An 18,485-nucleotide genomic window follows, 5' to 3' on the forward strand; every position below is an offset into this window, starting at 1 on the left:
CTTGCTGTGAGGCGACAGCGCTAACCACTACACCACCGTGCCGCCCCCACATTATAAGTCACTATTGCAAATTTTTATCTTCAGATAGACCGTTAGAAGACATCTTTGGTTAATTATCTTTTTTACAGTGATGTCTTTATCAGTCTTTGATTGTACTGGATGTTGTATTTGCATGTATTTGTATGTATTTACATGTATTTGTATACCACTCTGTTCTTTGGCTCAGTTTCTAATTCACAGGTCGGTTTAGCAGGTTGCATCTATAAAAGTGCTTCCTGCAACTCAATACTCAGCATTTTCGGTTCATTTACTGCAGCTTGTTTGATTTAGGGTCAAAATGCTGTATTTTACTACAATCACACTGCACTAGAGTTCACTCGGTCCACACCTGCGAGAGATTGCTGTGTTCTCACCAGCTTTAACAAACCCCACAGAGAGGGAAAACTCATGTGAATACTGAAGTGATACTTAAGTGTTTGGCACCTTGACATGTTTGGGACTTTGATGCCAAATGGTGTATATGTGGATGGGAATGAGTTGGACAGAGCTTCTGATGACAACCTGTATAATATTATCTGTCTCTTTTATTGTCCTCTTTCAACAAGAGCCCATAATTGGATGTTTTGGTTTTGACCTCAACCTGGCAATGTTTTTAACTTTGAGTATCGATATGTCTCTGTCTGCTCATTCTGCTTTGTACTATATACAGTTCCTTCAAATTTATTCTTGTAACACTGTGGCCATGCAGTGTATCGATGGAAATGAGCAAGACAGAACTCGTCTCCAGTTCATGTGATATAAAGTGCTACCTCCATTTGTTTCCTCCATCACTAATTCTAAATGACTGTAATGTGATTACTTATCTCTTGGCTGTAATATTGGGTGGTAATGACTAATTGGTAAAATGTTCTCTTCTCTATTCTGATTTCATTTAGTGCAGATGTTCCCAACTGGTCTCTTCAGAGTTAGACAGAGGGTACCTTTTGTCCTTCCTTAAGTAGGTAATTGGAAAAAAACAAATGAATCATCCCTTTATTCGTTGTGAAAATACAAAAAAAGTGGAAAGAACACAATTCCCAAGCCTACAACGAGGAGTGAGGAACAGATAATGTTGGGGGTGGGATGCTAGGGAAAAATGCCACACTGAATGCAAAAGCAGATCACGATTCATTTCAGGAAAAAAAAAAAAGCCCCAAAAAAACAAAAAACAAAACTGTTATAATTACACTTGATACACTTGAGACTTCATACATATTAAAGCAACATCATGTGGGTATTTAGAGATTTGGAGACCTCTCTGGAATAGGCATGCTTTTGCAACCAACTATTTATTTATTTATTAACCTAATGAAAAGTATTCCTGCTTGAATACCGTCTAAAACAAAACACTATGGAGAACATTGACTGCATAATTATCATGTGGTTATGCATTTGTAAATGAAGGTAGGTAGAGAAAGCAAAAAGTCTACTCCAATAAAGTATTGTGGCTTAATAATAATAATGACTCTAAGGATGTATGAGGAAAAAAAATCATAAGATGCCTACTCAAGTAGTAACTTCATATGGTGATTTATTACATCTATAATGCATTACATTTAAATGCATCAGAATATCAGTTATGCCCAAAATAAAAATTTAATATGCCTGTCTAATAAAGACAACATAAAATCTGGTCATTCAAGTAGTATTCCTAATTAAAAAAAATAATTAAAAAATGATATCTTGCTAAATAACATAAAGTAAGGCAATTTTGCTACAGGCTAGTTTCATAAATATTCCAGGATATGGAGGAGAGAGATGAGAACTGAGCACTACTGAGCGCTCTCTCGCTCTCTCTCTCTCTCTCGCTCTGTGTTTGCATATGTGAATAAACTACAAGTGCACTGAATAAACTAAAATCACGGAAGAGTGAAAGTGAACAAAAATAAAGCATACCATTAAAAAAAATAAACTACACCAAAAAGTCACAACACTGTTTAATTTCTTTAAACTTAACACAACTTTATTTACTTTTGTTCATTTGTGTGTGCAAACTCTCTGTATTAAAGCAGTCAATGCTGTAGAATCTGTGCTTGTGTGGGGGGGAAAATAATTAAATAAAAGTAGTGAGAAGTGTGTAGTCTAATGTAACAGAGTATAAGTACATTTTTGAAGTCATAAATGAAATGTAAGAATGAAACGTATTATGTATTAAAACTACTCCTATAAGTACAATTTTTTTGGAAATAGTTTGCACACCTCTACATTCTAGAACAATAATGAAGACATTAAAACTATGATATAACACATGGAACAGATATGGAATTATGACAAAAAGATATTTAAAAAAACCCCAAAATGTTTCATTTGAGATTCTTCCAAATAGCCACAGTTTACCTTGATGACACTTTACACATTATCTGAACCAGCTTCATGAGGTAGTCACCTAGAATGCTTTTCAGTTAACAAGTGCCTCATCAAAAGTTAATTAGTGCAATTTCTTGCCTTCTTAATGCATATGAGATCAAACAGTAAAGAATAACGATACAGTAGATATCCTTATCCCGCAACTGTAGTAATCCGTATTATCAAGAACCGCTCAACTAAGTAAAGAGAAACGACATCCATCATTACTGTCAAGTACGAGACAGGAGAACCAAGTGCGTGTCACGAACACAAGTTGATTTATTGATAAAGGTGAAAGGAGATGGGGAGAGTGAGAGTCTGAGTGGTGGCTGCGGCAGAGCGCGCAGTGGCAGGAGGGTCCCTTGGAGAGAGTGGCTACAGGAGCTGGGACAACACCGGGCACAGACTGGAGCGGGGGGCAGGCAGGTGTTGGCAGGTAGTACTGGGCAGGAAAGCAGTCGTTGTCGGGTCAGGCAAGTTTTCAGTGACGGAGATCAGTTGTGTAGAGAGCCAGTGAACAGGAACGTGTTGCTTCGCAGACGAACTGACACTGAATGTCTGGAGACCTGTGCCTTAAATACACTCACACAAGGACCAGGTAACAAGAAGCAGGTGACAGTGATTAAGGGCTCAGAGCAGGTAAGCTTCCTGATTGGTTAGAGTGAGAGTGTGAGGGGGTGTGGCAGCCAGGCAGTGTGTGGTGGAAAATTACCCAATTAGTTGAGCAGGGAGCAGACTCATGACAATTACTTTAAGACATGAAGTGTGTCTTAATGAATAAAAATAAAGAAAAAAAAACCCCCAATGCGCCAGGGATGTTGTGGGATGTTATTGGGGAGTTTACCTGTTATGACGTAGTTGTCCAGCCGGATATAGACTGGGTGGTGTTGTGTGCTGTTTGGTTCCCGACTGTTTCTCAGTAAAGTCTCTTGCTAAACTGACACCTTGCGTTGTGGTCCCTCATCTCTTTCGTAAACTGGCATGGTGGCAGCGCTTTTTGGACTCACGTTCTGAAGTAAAAAGATGGAGTAAACTCCGCGTGGGCTCCGTTATCCGGTCGAGGGGATCACAGGTGGATAATAAACGCCATCTCCAAGTCGCGGGGTGAAAGTAGGTCAACATGGCTGCTTCGCACAGAGCACCGAAGCAGTGGTGCTTAACGAAGATAGAAACGGTCAACTCGTTCGAGAATTGGCATCAGAATCTCTTGTACACGCTGTCCCTGGACAATGAGTTTGCTCCTTTCCTGGTCGGCAGTGTGCAGTGGAAGAGGAAGTCCCGAGCGTCGCCATTCAGAGGATTTGTGGACGATCCGGAGTCTGTTCCTGCCGCGCAGCGCCGTACTAAGGAGCGCAAAGTAAGCATGCTTGAATTAATGCTCGGACAAATAGCGAATTATTGTCCTGTGATCTCACGTCACTCAATTGTGAAAAACTCTACTTCTGTTGACCAAATATGGCAGACAATCCGTCAGCATTATGGCTTTCAGTGTACTGGGGCTCATTTCATTGACTTTGTTGCTATTAAGTTAGAGCCCAATGAGAGACCTGAGGACTTATATCAACGCTTAATGGCGTTTATGGAGGACAATTTGCTGCGTAAAGACTCTGGCATGGGCCATATGGGGGTTGCTGTGACAGAAGATGAGGAACTTTCCCCCTCTCTGGAAAATTTCGTTGTTCTCACATGGCTTCACCTGATACACACTGACTTGCCTAAACTAGTGAAACAGCGGTATGGCACTGAACTGAGGTCGCGCACACTAGCGTCCATAAAGCCAGAGATTTCACAAGCCCTGGACTCATTGCTGGGTGAGGTGCAGGCCTCTGAGGATGCTAGAGCGATGCGTGCTGCTGTGTCTGAGCTTCCCAAGAGGAGGAGCTTCTCTGTCCAGCCAAAGAAATCATGCCCCCTGTGCAAAGAGGCCAGGAGGCCTGACAGCCATTTCCTCAGCAAGTGCCCCTTTCTCCCTCCTCATGATAAGTCATACATGGCAAAGACCCGCCAGGTACTAGGTGAGCAGAGTGATGTGTCAGATGGCTCTGAGGATGACGAGGCAGCAGCGCCCTCTCTTGTGCAGCGGGTGCTAATAAAACAGTCCCCTTACATTGACGCCTTCCACAACCATCTACCTGTGCGGCTTACCATTGATAGTGGAGCAACAGGCAACATGATGAGGGCCTCCTGTGCAACGAGACTGGGCATCACCGTCACAAGTAGTACACAATCTGCACACCAGGCAGACGGCTCGTCCCCCTTGAGGGTCATGGGAGAGATACGAACTTACTTTCAGAGAGATAACCAGAAGCTTTACTTTGAAGGACTTGTTGTGGAGAATCTTGACTCGGACATTTTAGCTGGCATCCCCTTTATGATAAGGAATGATGTCTCTGTCAGACCTGCCAAGCACCAGGTTTGTTTAGGGGAGAGCACCTACAGTTACGGAGCACAGCCAGTGGCCACAGACAGACACGCCGTGCGGCGCGCTCATGTGATACGTGCCCGGGCCAGAGCTACGGTGTGGCCTGGAGAGTACGTTGAGTTCGAGCTACCCCCTGACCTGTGTGATGTGGACAAAGAGCTGGCAATCGAGCCTCACATTGGCTCCTCATATGAATTGGCAGATGTACACCAGTGGCCTGCCCCCGCCATGGTTCGTAGTGTGTCCGGGAAAATCCGCATCCCCAACCTGACTGGTCAGCCACTAGTGGTACACAAAAATGCCCATGTCTGCCATGTACGTTCCACATATGTGCCCCAGACTAGTGATGCAACTGCCTCACCACCCCATAAAGCTACGTCACCTAGCACGCTGCTCCGCCACTCTGTTTTGCATTCTAGCCTCGTGCACCTGGACCCAGATAATATAATGCCCTCAGACATCAGAGACAAATTTTGTGCACTGCACAAGGAGTTTGACGAGGTGTTTGACCCACATTTTAAGGTGTATAACGGCGCTGTTGGCCCTTTCCAAGCCAGAGTGCATATGGGGCCAGTCCAACCCCCACAGCGCAAAGGCAGGGTGCCACAGTACTCCAGGGGCCAGCTTCAGGAGCTTCAGGCTCAGTTCGATATGCTGGAAGGTATGGGGGTCTTCAGAAAGCCGGAAGACGTTGACATTGATGTGGAGTACGTCAATCCTTCGTTCCTTGTCAAGAAGTCGAACGGGGGCTTTCGCCTCGTTACGGCGTTCGCGGATGTTGGCCGGTACAGTAAGCCTCAGCCCTCATTAATGCTGGATGTCAACTTCACTCTTCGCCTGATAGCCCAGTGGAAGTACATAATTGCGACAGACCTCACAAAAGCCTTCTACCAGATTCCACTGTCCAGAGACTCATGGAAGTACTGTGGCGTCGTCACCCCGTTTAAAGGCATACGTGTATATGTGCGGAGTGCCATGGGCATGCCGGGGTCAGAGACGGCGCTGGAGGAGCTGACATGTAGGGTGTTCGGTGAGCTACTCGAACAAGGACAGGTTGCCAAGGTAGCTGATGACTTGTACTGTGGAGCAGACACTCTTGAGGCCCTGGTAGCAGTATGGAGAAGAGTGCTGTCTGCTTTGTGCCAATGTGGACTGCACCTGTCGGCCACCAAGACCACTATTGCACCAGTTCAGACTACCATTCTGGGCTGGGTGTGGTGCCAGGGGACCATCCAAGCCAGTCCACACCGTGTGTCTACACTTGCCTCATGTCCTGTGCCAAAGACCATGACTGGGCTGCACTCATTCATTGGGGCATACAAGGTGCTGTCCCGTGTGCTCAAAGACTGCGCAAACATGCTTGCCCCTCTGGATGATGCTGTTGCTGGGCGCAATTCTAAGGACGCTATTCACTGGACAGATGAGTTGCTGAGTGCCTTTAGCCGGGCTCAGAGCATGCTGTCTACACACCACGCCATTACTCTGCCCTGGCCTGAGGATCAGTTATGGATTGTCACAGATGGCGCCATCAGGGAGCCTGGCCTGGGCGCAACACTCTACGTTACTCACAAGGATACAGTGAAAGTTGCTGGATACTTTAGTGCCAAGTTGCGGAAGAATCAGATATCCTAGCTGCCTTGCAAGGTGGAGGCCTTGTCCATAGCAGCTGCTGTGAAGCACTTTGCACCGTACATAATCCAGTCCTCCCAGAAAACGTGTGTGTTAACTGATAGTAAACCAGGCGTTCAGGCCTTTGAAAAGCTGTGCAGAGGAGAGTTCTCGGCGAGCCCACGGGTCACAACGTTCCTGTCCACCACCAGCCGTTTTCAGGTTTTAGTATGGCATGTAGCAGGCGCAGCCATTCTGCCATCCGACTTTGCCAGTCGCAATGCACCTGAGTGCACCAGTCCCGTATGCCAGATATGCTCCTTTGTCCGCTCCACTGCTGAGACTGTCGTGTGCCAAGTGACTGTGGATGGCATAATGGGAGGGTCTCAGAAGCTGCCCTTCACCAGCAGGTCGGCGTGGCTGGCTATACAATCTGAGTGTTCGGACCTCAGGAGAGTGTGTGCCCATCTCCGGCAGGGGACGCGGCCATCAAAGAAACTCACCAATATTCGTGATGTGAAGCGTTATTTGCATGTCGCTACATTATCCAAAGACGGCTTGTTGATTGTTCGCCGGCACACTCCCCTTGCTGCCTCTACGGACTGCATTATTGTACCCAGGCCCGTCCTAGATGGTCTACTCACTGCTCTTCACATCTCTCTGGGACACCCAGTGTACACCCAGATGAAGACAGTTGTACAGCGCTACTTTTATGCGGTGGACATGGACTCTGCTGTACAACGCGCAACGAATGGCTGCCATCAGTGCACGGCCTTGAGGAAAGCTCCGGTGTTCATGCGTGATCAGATGACCGGTGACCCTCCCGAGGTTGTGGGCTCTTCCTTCGCAGCAGATGTTTTCAGGAGGGAGCGGCAGTGCATCCTCGTTATCCGTGAGTGCGTGACATCATTCACCGTGGCCTGCCTCATCGAAGATGAGCGCCATGAGACTCTCAGAGAGGCCTTACTCCGTTTATGCGTGGGGTTGTGCTCTCTCGATGGCCCTTCAGCAGTGATCAGAACTGACCCGGCACCTGGCTTTGCCGCACTGGCCGGAGATAAGACTTTGACCAAGCACAGGCTGGCTATCAAAGTGGGGAGCGCCAAGAACGTCAACAAAAACCCAGTTGCTGAGAGAGCCATACAGGAACTTCAGGGGGAGATTCTACGTATCGAGCCTAATTGCAGAGCTGTCACTCCCCTGTTGCTGTCCCTCACCGTCGCGCGCTTGAACAGTAGGGTGAGGTCCCACGGGCTGTCCGCCCGTGAGATGTTGTTCCAGAGGGACCAGTTTTCTCACAGACAATTGCCTGTCGATGACCAGGTTCTCATCATGTCGCAGCACTCACAGCGCATTTCCAACCACCCACATAGCATGAGGTCTAAGATGCCCTCTGGTCGTATGCCTGCGCCCGTCCCTGTGCGTGTAGGTGACCTTGTATACCTCTACGGGGATCGTAACAAGTCCAAGGCCCAGGACAGGTACCTGGTTGTTGCAGTGGACGGGGCATGGTGTAATATTCAAAAGTTTACTGGCTCCCAGTTACGCCGCACCTCCTATAGAGTCAAGCTGAGTGACTGCTACAGGGTGGAGGAATTGACTGCTACCTGGGACTCGCCAGCCACTGGCGGCCCAGCATCAGAGGACGAATCTGATGGGGGGCCTGAGGACCCTCCACCACAGGGCCCTGATATACCCCCAGCTATCGCGGAGCCTCCTCCTGTCCCTCGCCTGCAGTGTGATTATGAGAATCAAGAGGATTCAGTGGCGCCGTGCGAAGATACGCACATGGTGGCACCCCCTGAGGACATGCAGGATATCGTGCCGCCACCAGAGAACGCGCCCAGGCGCTCTGGGAGACAGCGGCGCGAGCCTGACAGACTGGCTGGTTATGTGCTTTACTGATGACTGTTGGTAATGTCTTGTTCAGTTAGTACTGATGGGTGTGAGGGGGTAGTTTAACACTGTTTGGGTAGTGGTACGTCACGGGCGGGGGGAGGTTATGTTGTAAAGGAAAAGAGGGTAGCGCCAGGGATGTTGTGTGATGTTATTGGGGAGTTTATCTGTTATGACGTAGTTGTCCAGCCGGATATAGACTGGGTGGTGTTGTGTGCTGTTTGGTTCCCGACTGTTTCTCAGTAAAGTCTCTTGCTAAACTGACACCTTGCATTGTGGTCCCTCATCTCTTTCGTAAACTGGCGATGAGTTAGAAGGCATGTAATGTGCATGTAATGGTGTAAACATAACATGTTATGACCCACCTCTGTTTGTAACTTACAATCCTGTCCAAAAGTCTTAGGCACCCGATTTTTTTTTCCATACCGACTTTGTTACAGATTTCTATTTTATGACTTCTACATTATCGAGTCGGTACAAAAACATTGCAAAGTCCAAACATTCATTTTCCAGCACTAAATTAAATGTTACAGAAAAAAAATTCTATCTGAGCAGCATATTACACAAGAGACCACTTTTCAGATTAAAAAAGAAAACATAATGAAGGCGACTGGGTTTTGGTGCAAAATGAAGAAGCGAGTGTGACAGTCAAAGTGTCCAGAAGAACTGTGGCTTGTTCTGTAAGATGCTCAGTAAAACCTACAGCTCATTTCCTTATAAAACTGCACTCATTGGACCTGAGACTACTATTTTTTTTTTAAAGGAAAGGGTCGTCTCGCACCAAATATTGACCTTTTCATACATTACTGCTTACTGATATTTATGGTATTTTTTTAAATGTAGAAACTTTTAATTTCATTATTTTTGAAGGCATCTTTGCTCTACAGCATTTCATTGCATGTGCCTACGACTTTTGTACAGTACTGTATATTCAGTTAGATTTTGGAAGTATTTGTAATGTGAATTTGTTTTAGATAAGACCTGTTGATCATCAATCTGCAGCAAATGTCATGCACTCTTACACAGCTGTCAACCATTTGTGTTTGGTGAATGTCTGGGCAGGTCTATTTGCTAATTTTGAAAATGCATAACCCATTTTTAAATTGATACTCCTGGCTAAAATGCAAATGTAAATGTTAATTTTCTGATGGTGTGTTTTCAAGGTCGTGTAGGTATAATGCCGGGTTAATCAGATGTATGAGGAGAGCTTTTCTTCAGTTCATTGATCAATGACTGTGGTATATTTCCGAGTTTATTTTACACCACTATAAACACACACACACACACACACACACACACACGTTATCCGAGTCAACAGAAAATCCCGTGTTGATCTAGTAATGCACTCCCTTTGGAGGTTGTGTGCACAACCTATTAAAAGCTGTCTCGGGTCACGGCCATTAAGGAAAACATAATTAGAAAAGCCATTTACAATAATGATTAATTAGGCATTGCAGTTTCCACTCTGGTATTATGTACGGTCACTGGAGAATCAGGCACAGATGTGTGGGTGTGGATAAGCCAACTCTCAATGAATTTCTCTCTGGCAGTCTGACCCTATTAACATCTGGCTGTTTCATGTGTCTCCTAGCTGGATTAGATACAATTTAAATCATGTGCTTTTTGCTGAATAGAAATCTGATTGATGAGTCTGATCACCAATACTAATGTAAAAACAATTTTACTTTACGGATCTGAAACTTGGAGGACTACAAAGACTGTGTTACAGAAAGTTCAAGTGGTTATCAACAAATGTCTCTGAAGAATCTTAAGAATTTGGTGGCCAGAAACCATCAGGAATGAAAATGTATGGGATCAAACAAGACAGGAGCCCTTATTAGTAGAAGGAAATGGGCATGGATTGGTCATACTTTGCGAAAGCCAAAAAATAACATCACAAAACTGGCACTGACATGCAATCCAACAGGAAGACCAAGGAAGATGTAGAGGAGACATTTGGAGACAGAGAAGAGGAAAGAAGGGTACACCTGGAGTAGGCTCGAAATCCATCCTCCCATTATCTGTAACCGCTTATCCTGTACAGGGTCGTGGGCAAGCTGGAGCCTATCCCAGCTGACTATGGGCGAGAGGCAGGGTACACCCTGGACAAGTCGCTTGATCATCACAAGGCTGACACATACGTAGAGACAAACAACCATTCACACTCACATTCACACCTACAGTCAATTTAAAGCCACCAATTAACCTAACCTGCATGTCTTTGGACTGCAGCACCTGGAGGAAACCCATGCAGACACGGGGAGAACATGCAAACTCCACACAGAAAGGCCCCTGTCGGCCACTGGGCTTGAACCCAGAACCTTCTTGCTGTGAGGCGACAGTGCTAACCACCATGCCACCCTATAGGCTCGAAAAGATATTTGAAAACCTTGTGTATTGGAGATGAGTGCTCAATAGCCAACGCTCCTCTATAGAGTGAGAGGGCAATTATGATGATGAAGTCAGATCATGAAATTTGACAATTAGCTTCCTGTGTTATTTATCATTTCCAGTTTCTCTATGCATTGTAAATATGAATTTTTAAATTCTTTAATCTGGGAGGAAAGTACCCACTTTTACAAGAGTAGCTGTATCAAACATGACTATAGTCCACTGATTTGTCCAAATTACTAATAATCAATGTATTTCTTGTGTACATCAGCTCTATGTACTGTATCATCCAGGACATGTCATAAAGTTTAAGGCTGCTTAAATCTGGTGATTTGGGAGGCTGTGGAAAGTGTTTGTCTTCATCCTGGTGGTAATCAATATGAACCACCCTTGATTAATTTTAGCAATATGCACAGGGGCATTATCTTCTTGGAATATGAGAGCATCATTAGGAGTGTTTGCACCAAAAACTGCACCTGGTCCTGTAAAACTCTCTCATATTTGTCGGCTAGTGTATGACCATGCAAGCAATCATTAGACCAAATGTTTTCCACAAAATGATTGCCCATGTCATTATGAATCCATCACCTTAATTAATAAATGGCAACAAACACTGTGCTTTGAGGACATCCTTTGGCTTCCTCGAAATGTAAATCCATCCAAATATTGGCAATATGGTAAATGTTTACTTATTAGACCCGTTTAGTTTTTCTTACAGCTCATGGGTCCAGGTTTTGTGCTTTTTACTTTGTGCATTGGCCTTTCATGTAAAAGGCCAGTGCACAAAGATTTAAGGCCAGTGCGCAACATTTATTGTGATTTTATGAAGATCTTTTAAACAAGGTGAAGTGCCAAATCAGGTGTGTTAGAGCAGATAATCACACTGAAATACAGTGCTGAGCGTAAATGAGTACACCCCCTTTGAAAAGTAACATTTTAAACAATATCTCAATGAACACAAACAATTTCCAAAATGTTGACAAGACAAAGTTTAATATAACATCTGTCTAACTTATAACATGAAAGTAAGGTTAATAATCTAACTTACATTACACGTTTTTTCAGTTTTACTCAAATTAGGGTGGTGCAAAAATGAGTACACCCCACAACAAAAACTACTACATCTAGTACTTTGTATGGCCTCCATGATTTTTAATGACTGCACCAAGTCTTCAAGGCATGGAATGAACAAGTTGGCGACATTTTACAACATCAATCTTTTTCCATTCTTCAACAATGACCTCTTTTAGTGACTGGATGCTGGATGGAGAGTGATGCTCAACTTGTCTCTTCAGAATTCCCCAAAGAAAATAATTTCTTTTCATCACAAAGGTGAAGGCTACAAGAAGATCAGCAAATCGGCATGCAAGTTCACTGCAGTTATCTAAAGAAGTAGAAAGCCAAACTGGGGTGACTATTTCCCATGACACAATACGGCGTATACTGCGGAGGAATGGCATGCATGGATGCCGTCCACCAAAGAAGCCTCTCCTAAAGCCCAGGCACAAAAAAAGCCCACCTAGAGTTTGCCATGGTCCATGCTGACAAAGATGAAGACTACTGGGACTCTATACTCTGGAGTGATGAGACCAAGATAAATGTTTTTGGAACTGATGGCTTCAAAACTGTATGGCATCGCAAAGGTGAGGAATACAAAGAAAAATGCATGGTGCCTACAGTGAAACATGGTGGTGGCAGTGTCCTTATGTGGGGCTGCATGAGTGCTGCTGGTGTCGGGGAGCTGTATTTCATTGATGGCATCATGAATTCACAGATGTATTGCTCTATACTGAAAGAGAAGATGCTACCATCACTCCGTGCCCTTGGTCGTTGTGCACTTTTCCAACATGACTAAACACACATCTAAGGCCACTGTTGGATTTCTGAAGAAGAACAGGGTGAAAGTGATTCAGTGGCCAAGTATGTCTCCTGATCTGAACCCAATCGAACACCTATGGGGAATTCTGAAGAGACAAGTTGAGCATCACTGTCCATCCAGCATCCAGTCACTAAAAGAGGTCATTGTTGAAGAATGGAAAAAGATTGATGTTGCAAAATGTCGCCAACTTGTTCATTCCATGCCTAGAAGACTTGATGCTGTCATTAAAAATCATGGAGGCCATACAAAGTACTAGATGTAGTAGTTTTTGTTGTGGGGTGTACTCATTTTTGCACCACCCTAATTTGAGTAAAACTGAAAAAATGTGTAATCCTAAGTTGTATTATTAACCTTACTTTCATGTTATCAGTTAAACAGATGTTATATTAAACTTTGTCTTGTCAACATTTTGGAAATTGTTTGTGTTCATTGAGATATTGTTTAAAATGTTACTTTTCAAAGGGGGTGCACTCATTTATGCTGAGCACTGTATATACAGTACAGTAGATCTACAATATTATCAAGAGCCATAATTGTAAATTATGCTTTATACTGAATTTATGAAATGAATGCAGGGTTGAAAATGGAGAAAAAAAATATGAAATAGATGATATAAATGAAACAGGACATGCACTGCATGCAATAGCCTGGGCTCAGAGAGAAAACAAATGTGTTTTGACATGCTGGTTTTTTTTTTTTTTTTGGCTCTGAAGAAGCTGTTCCCTATTTCACTGCAATGGTAAGGGGAAAGGGATTGGACCACTCCCCCCCCCCCCCCCCCCCCCCCACACACACACACACCCCTCCTTCTCTCTCTCTCTCTCAGCAGACATTGTCCATCTGCTGGGTCTGTCCTCATACATTTTGGAGCCTCCTGGCCAAAGTGAAATATTAGCAATTAGTAACATAACACACAGCCTTATGCCCGCCTACCCAATAGCTGTCATTTTTCTTTTGAACACCATCGATTGTATACTTACCACCCCTTTATTACTCTATCTTGCAGGAACCAAACGGTCCTGCACCAGTTCTGTTGCCCTGCACCAGATGCTCTGGATGCTCCTGAGGCTGACTCTCAGGCCTGCGTACCCAGGTAAGAGCTGGTACCCACCTTCTCACCAATGCTCACTGGTCTTTTCTGGTATATGGTGGTACCAGGCAACACAACTGCCCTAGTTCTGTCTGTCTTGAAGTGGTTGTTAGCCTTTCTCTTGCCTGTTAATATGATTCCTCACTCTGCCTGCCTGTTGCCGATGTCCAATATGGCATTAATTTGAGACAAAGCCACATGTAAGTTTTACAGAAAACATGAGATCTCTGAAAGCAATTAAATTGAAAATATACTGGGCTTGCAGTCAAAAAAAAAAAGCCATATCACCCTTAGTCACGTAATTTCCCATTCTTCTAGCACATCAATGTAAAACTGCCTTTAGACAAAGGATATGATAGTCCAAGAGATTTGCTGTGGATCTTATCTCTCTGCTATCATCCAAAGTACACCATGGTTTAGGTTTTATTTGAAGACTGAGCGAATTTATTGTTTAATTCTTCATGATAAGCATAAATAATAAGTCGTTATAGGAAATAATTATTTAACAGTATAATTCATAGATAAAACTGTGATCTTGTTTAATGTCTAGTGCATGCAATTTCTAGAAAACATTGTCATGGCTCACCAATAAATTTAAAAAAAAAAGTGCAATTGACCTTTACTCATTACGGCTAGTGCACAGACAAATTGTTTTTTTTTTTTTTTTGAGAACTAATTAGTTCTTCACTTTCACTTCTACAGATGTAGGTTTAGCAAATTGTACAAGAGGTAAAAACCATCAATCGTAATTAAGCAAAGCACTTTCAGTGTTTGTTGAGGAGCCGAGATGTTTTGTCTGCGGTTTGTCAAAACACTGACTCTAAGAGGAAAAAAAAGGAGTGCAAGCTAAAACATGCAACAAAGGCACAGCTTTATTGATGGACTTGCACCCCTGAGGAGCTGGTCACAATGAGCCGTGGTTTGAACACAGTGGTCGGCCTCTAAATCACGGTCTAAATGCTGCAGAGGCTCACCATTATTGAATTACTCGCAGAGAGAAAAACACAGAGGAGTGTAGAGAGAAAGAGAGATATAATACCTCAGTTCCAATGCTGTTGTCTTGCCTGGTCTCGTGTAGCGCAGTGGAAATGAATCACTGCTGGTCCAAGTGGGGTGTGGTTAGATTAAAGTTCAACAAAGCAAAGAGTTTGGTCTAAATATTTCTCAACATTTGCAGGAAAATAATATTAAACTGTACCTTTCGTTGTCACTGACGTGATACCATCAAGGATACGTTTTTCTACCTTTAGCGTGTATCTATTACATGGTAATGTGGATGTTGTGCACATTTAAAATGATTTAATCTCGAATTCTGAGAATAGCAGAGAACCAAAGGAGCCAAACTGGTCATCAATCACAGAACCACGTGGGCATCATGAGCATCTGTGAGTTCATGCATGCAGTAGAGGGCTGATAGCGTTTTCCTCCAAGTGTGTCACGCTACCCTGTGATGCAGCATGAGCAGCAGATTGAAAAGATGCAGTTGGCTGACTTCATGTGTCTTGTCGGAAGCCAACCACCCATCCACTAGGTAGCTGTCGTATGATGATAAGAGATGGCTGGTGGGTGAGTGACCAAATTGGGGATAAAATAGGAAAAATAATGACTTAATATAAATAACTGGACCTTAAGAAAGACATTTAATTAGCTTCTTGATGAATGGTACAATACATGCACATTTTTATGGAAAAGATACACATTAAAGGTGCAAATGGTGTACCCTTGAGGATACCACCACAGTGACCAAGAAAGTTACAGTTTAATACCTTTTTTTTAGATTGATATTCAATATTACACAATTAATTTGATAGCGTACTTATTTCAAGTCAAGGGCATGACTTGTGCTGTGTCTGAAATCACTCACTGGTTCACTACTCCCTACTCACTATCTAGGGAATTCTATAGTGAACTCATTGGTAAAATGAAAAAGCACTTTCGGACACTACTCCGCCGTGCAGTTATTTACGTCATTACTGTCGCACAATTAAAACGTGCCAGATCAGTCGGCTGGTGGGTTTTCAAAATAATAAATACATGCATGTATTTTTGTAATAAATACATATTATACTGAGCGTATTTCCCACAGTGATAAATATAAAGTACTTTGTGTCTGCTGCATCTTTCAGTTCTTTTAAAACAAGACTGAATACTTTTTTCTTCCTTGCCGCTGCCTTTTATTAAATCAAATTTTAGGCTTTTGATTAATTCCTTGCTCTGCATTGTAACTTTTATTCTTGCATTTTATCTGTCATATTCTATTTTAGCTTGTTTCTATTCTCTTACTATTTTTAATTGTACTTGAATGTCCATTTATGCGTTTCTTCCTCCGTCCATTCACCCCAACACACTACAATATTATAGATGACTTGGAACCACATGATCAAAATGTGCTACGTCATGAGCATCCGCCATGATGGTGGATATACAAAGTAACTAGGATGGCGGCTGCTGAAAGCGTGTCTGTAAACAGTGCTGAATTTTCTCAGTATTACCACGATTTGAACAGTCGAGCAAAGATTCGATACGAAGAGAAGATAGATGTGTGTGGTTTTGACCCATATTATTTTAAAAAGTCAGACTTTTCTGAAGATAAGATGCCTCTACCGACCATTGAGTACCCAGATATCACATTTTATCTGGTTTGGCTGCCGAAGAATCAAGTCTGACCTTGGACGAAACATAGCCCATTTTCTGAGTGGGTGCCCAGTCTGGATTGTTTCTATTGTATAATTTTGCTGGCGCTCCTAGAAGCAAAATGGTAATACATGTGTTAAAATTGTAACAACGACCGAGTGAACCATGACAAGAGAACGCCCATTTTATAGTAAAATTCTGGCAACACGAAATTAAATTCTTCCATGATATTATCAAGAAAGCTTTTGAATCTCACCTGAGATAAAATGATTACTGCAAACACGAGATGTTTTGGCCTCTGTTAGATCAGCCCTGCTGATGTTGTTCAGCCGTGCTCATCTCCTCGCCGTACTAAGCCTCAGAGTTTCTTCGCCCTCTTTCCAAATCACGGGCGGAATTCTAAAAAATCAGAACGTGCCACGGTCACGAGTACTATTATGACTACAACCATACACAGCACAAACATATAGCATAGCTAAAAGAACACTTAAAGCAGTGAAAACAAAGAGAGTTGCGCACGTGTGACTATGTTTTGTATGGAATGTCGCTTGACCCCACATTTGTATATCCACCAACGTGGCCGACATCTGGGTTTCTCTTTTGCTTTGACGTCACTTGCAAGTCAAGGATTGCCATTTTTCTTTCAGCACAACTGCAGTGCATGATGGTATATATTGCTTGGTTAGTGACCATCGGTTGTACACTACTTTTCACAATGCATTGTTGGATACTATGAGTGCACTATATAGGGTGCAATAATTCTCACTATACATTCGGACAGCACGACAAAATGGCAAACTCACTGTACAGTCCACTATATAGTGAGTAGTGAGTGATTTCAAACACAGTGTTGGTCTATTTCTAAATTAAAACCTGCTTTTTTTAATCCAGTCACTTCCCATACAGTTGTGATTCACTGGGGGTAAAAAAAAGGTCTATGAGTGCAGACAATATTGTATTACATGGAATCTAATGCTAGGATATTTATTACAATAGTGTCTCTCTGGTGTCTAAAATAAAAAAGAAGAGAACAAACATCACTCATGTCCAGATTAAGGTCATGCCAGAGGAGACGTGATTCATTTTATAGACAACAATAGTATTAATGGTGAAATGAAAGTAATTTCATGGAAAAACAAACCACTTCAAACATCAAGCTTAAGGCAGTCTGTGTTTTGCTCATTATTATAAAATGTTTTTTTTGTTAATTAGCAAAAAAATAGCTCTTGTTTTCTGTTATTACTTTGATGTTTGTCAGTTAATTGCTGTTCATCTGTTTCTCACCGTATCATATGCTCACTGCTTTCACAAACCTGCCATTTTCATTCTTGTCACCGTTGTTTGCAGAAGTCGTGGTAGAGCTGGGTTTCAATGCTGCTTCTGTAGTTTCCATCATACAGTGCTGCATTAGATACATCAGTCACCGCTGCTTATTAATCTCTTAGACGTACACCGTGCGACATGAAATTCCCTCAGTAATCAATCAATCTGTACATGTACAACATCTCGGTGTGGTTCATGGCCAGCTTTAGGGGGTAGATGGTGATTGTTGTGCTACATCATGCATGCGGGTAGATGTGTAGAGTAGTGACTCCTTGTGTGTATTTCTGTGTAATGCTCACACTTACCAAAAACAAACACTTAACACACTCCAGGAAACAAACAGTTAACATTGGTTGTGGGTTTGTTTTTTGTTTTTTTCTGGGGAGGGGGAAATGAGTGATTAAAAAACAGCAAATTTGTTTTCAGAAATGGAAAGATTTAGCTCATCGTTTTAAGAGCATTGGGAGGTTCAGAAATCAGAAGTCTGAAAATAGCACCAAGTGAGTAATGCCACTGAGGCCCTGTCCACACGGCAACGGATTCAGGTGACTCCGATACAATTGCTTATCGTTTAGGCCTGGCGTCCACACGGCACCGGCGTTTTGGGTGCCCAAAACGCAATCTTTTTGAGAACGGGTTCCAGAGTGGAAAGATCTGGCAACGTTGCCGTTGTGAAGTCGTCTGGATGAGTAGAACAGATTTGTTTACGATGACGTCACAACCACATGACTGTGAGTGCTTCACGCCAGATAGAAGTGTAATGAATATCACCAGGAAAAAGCCTTACAGAGTACTAGTGAGAGTGAAACACGAGCTTGGATATTATTATTATTATTATTATTATTATTATTATGTTC

General features: G+C 43.0%; 1 protein-coding gene across 1 annotated transcript in view; it reads left to right on the forward strand.

The window, feature by feature from the left end:
* Positions 1–18,485, forward strand: part of iqsec3a (IQ motif and Sec7 domain ArfGEF 3a) — a 280,778-nt gene that overhangs the window by 50,238 nt on the left and 212,055 nt on the right. Inside the window, exon 2 of the mRNA XM_060903524.1 lies at positions 13,588–13,674. Within this exon, the coding sequence (XP_060759507.1) occupies positions 13,588–13,674 (87 nt within the window). The remainder of the gene's footprint in view (positions 1–13,587; positions 13,675–18,485) is intronic.

Source organism: Neoarius graeffei, chromosome 21 (genome assembly GCF_027579695.1).
Source record: "Neoarius graeffei isolate fNeoGra1 chromosome 21, fNeoGra1.pri, whole genome shotgun sequence".
Lineage (NCBI taxonomy): Eukaryota > Metazoa > Chordata > Actinopteri > Siluriformes > Ariidae > Neoarius > Neoarius graeffei.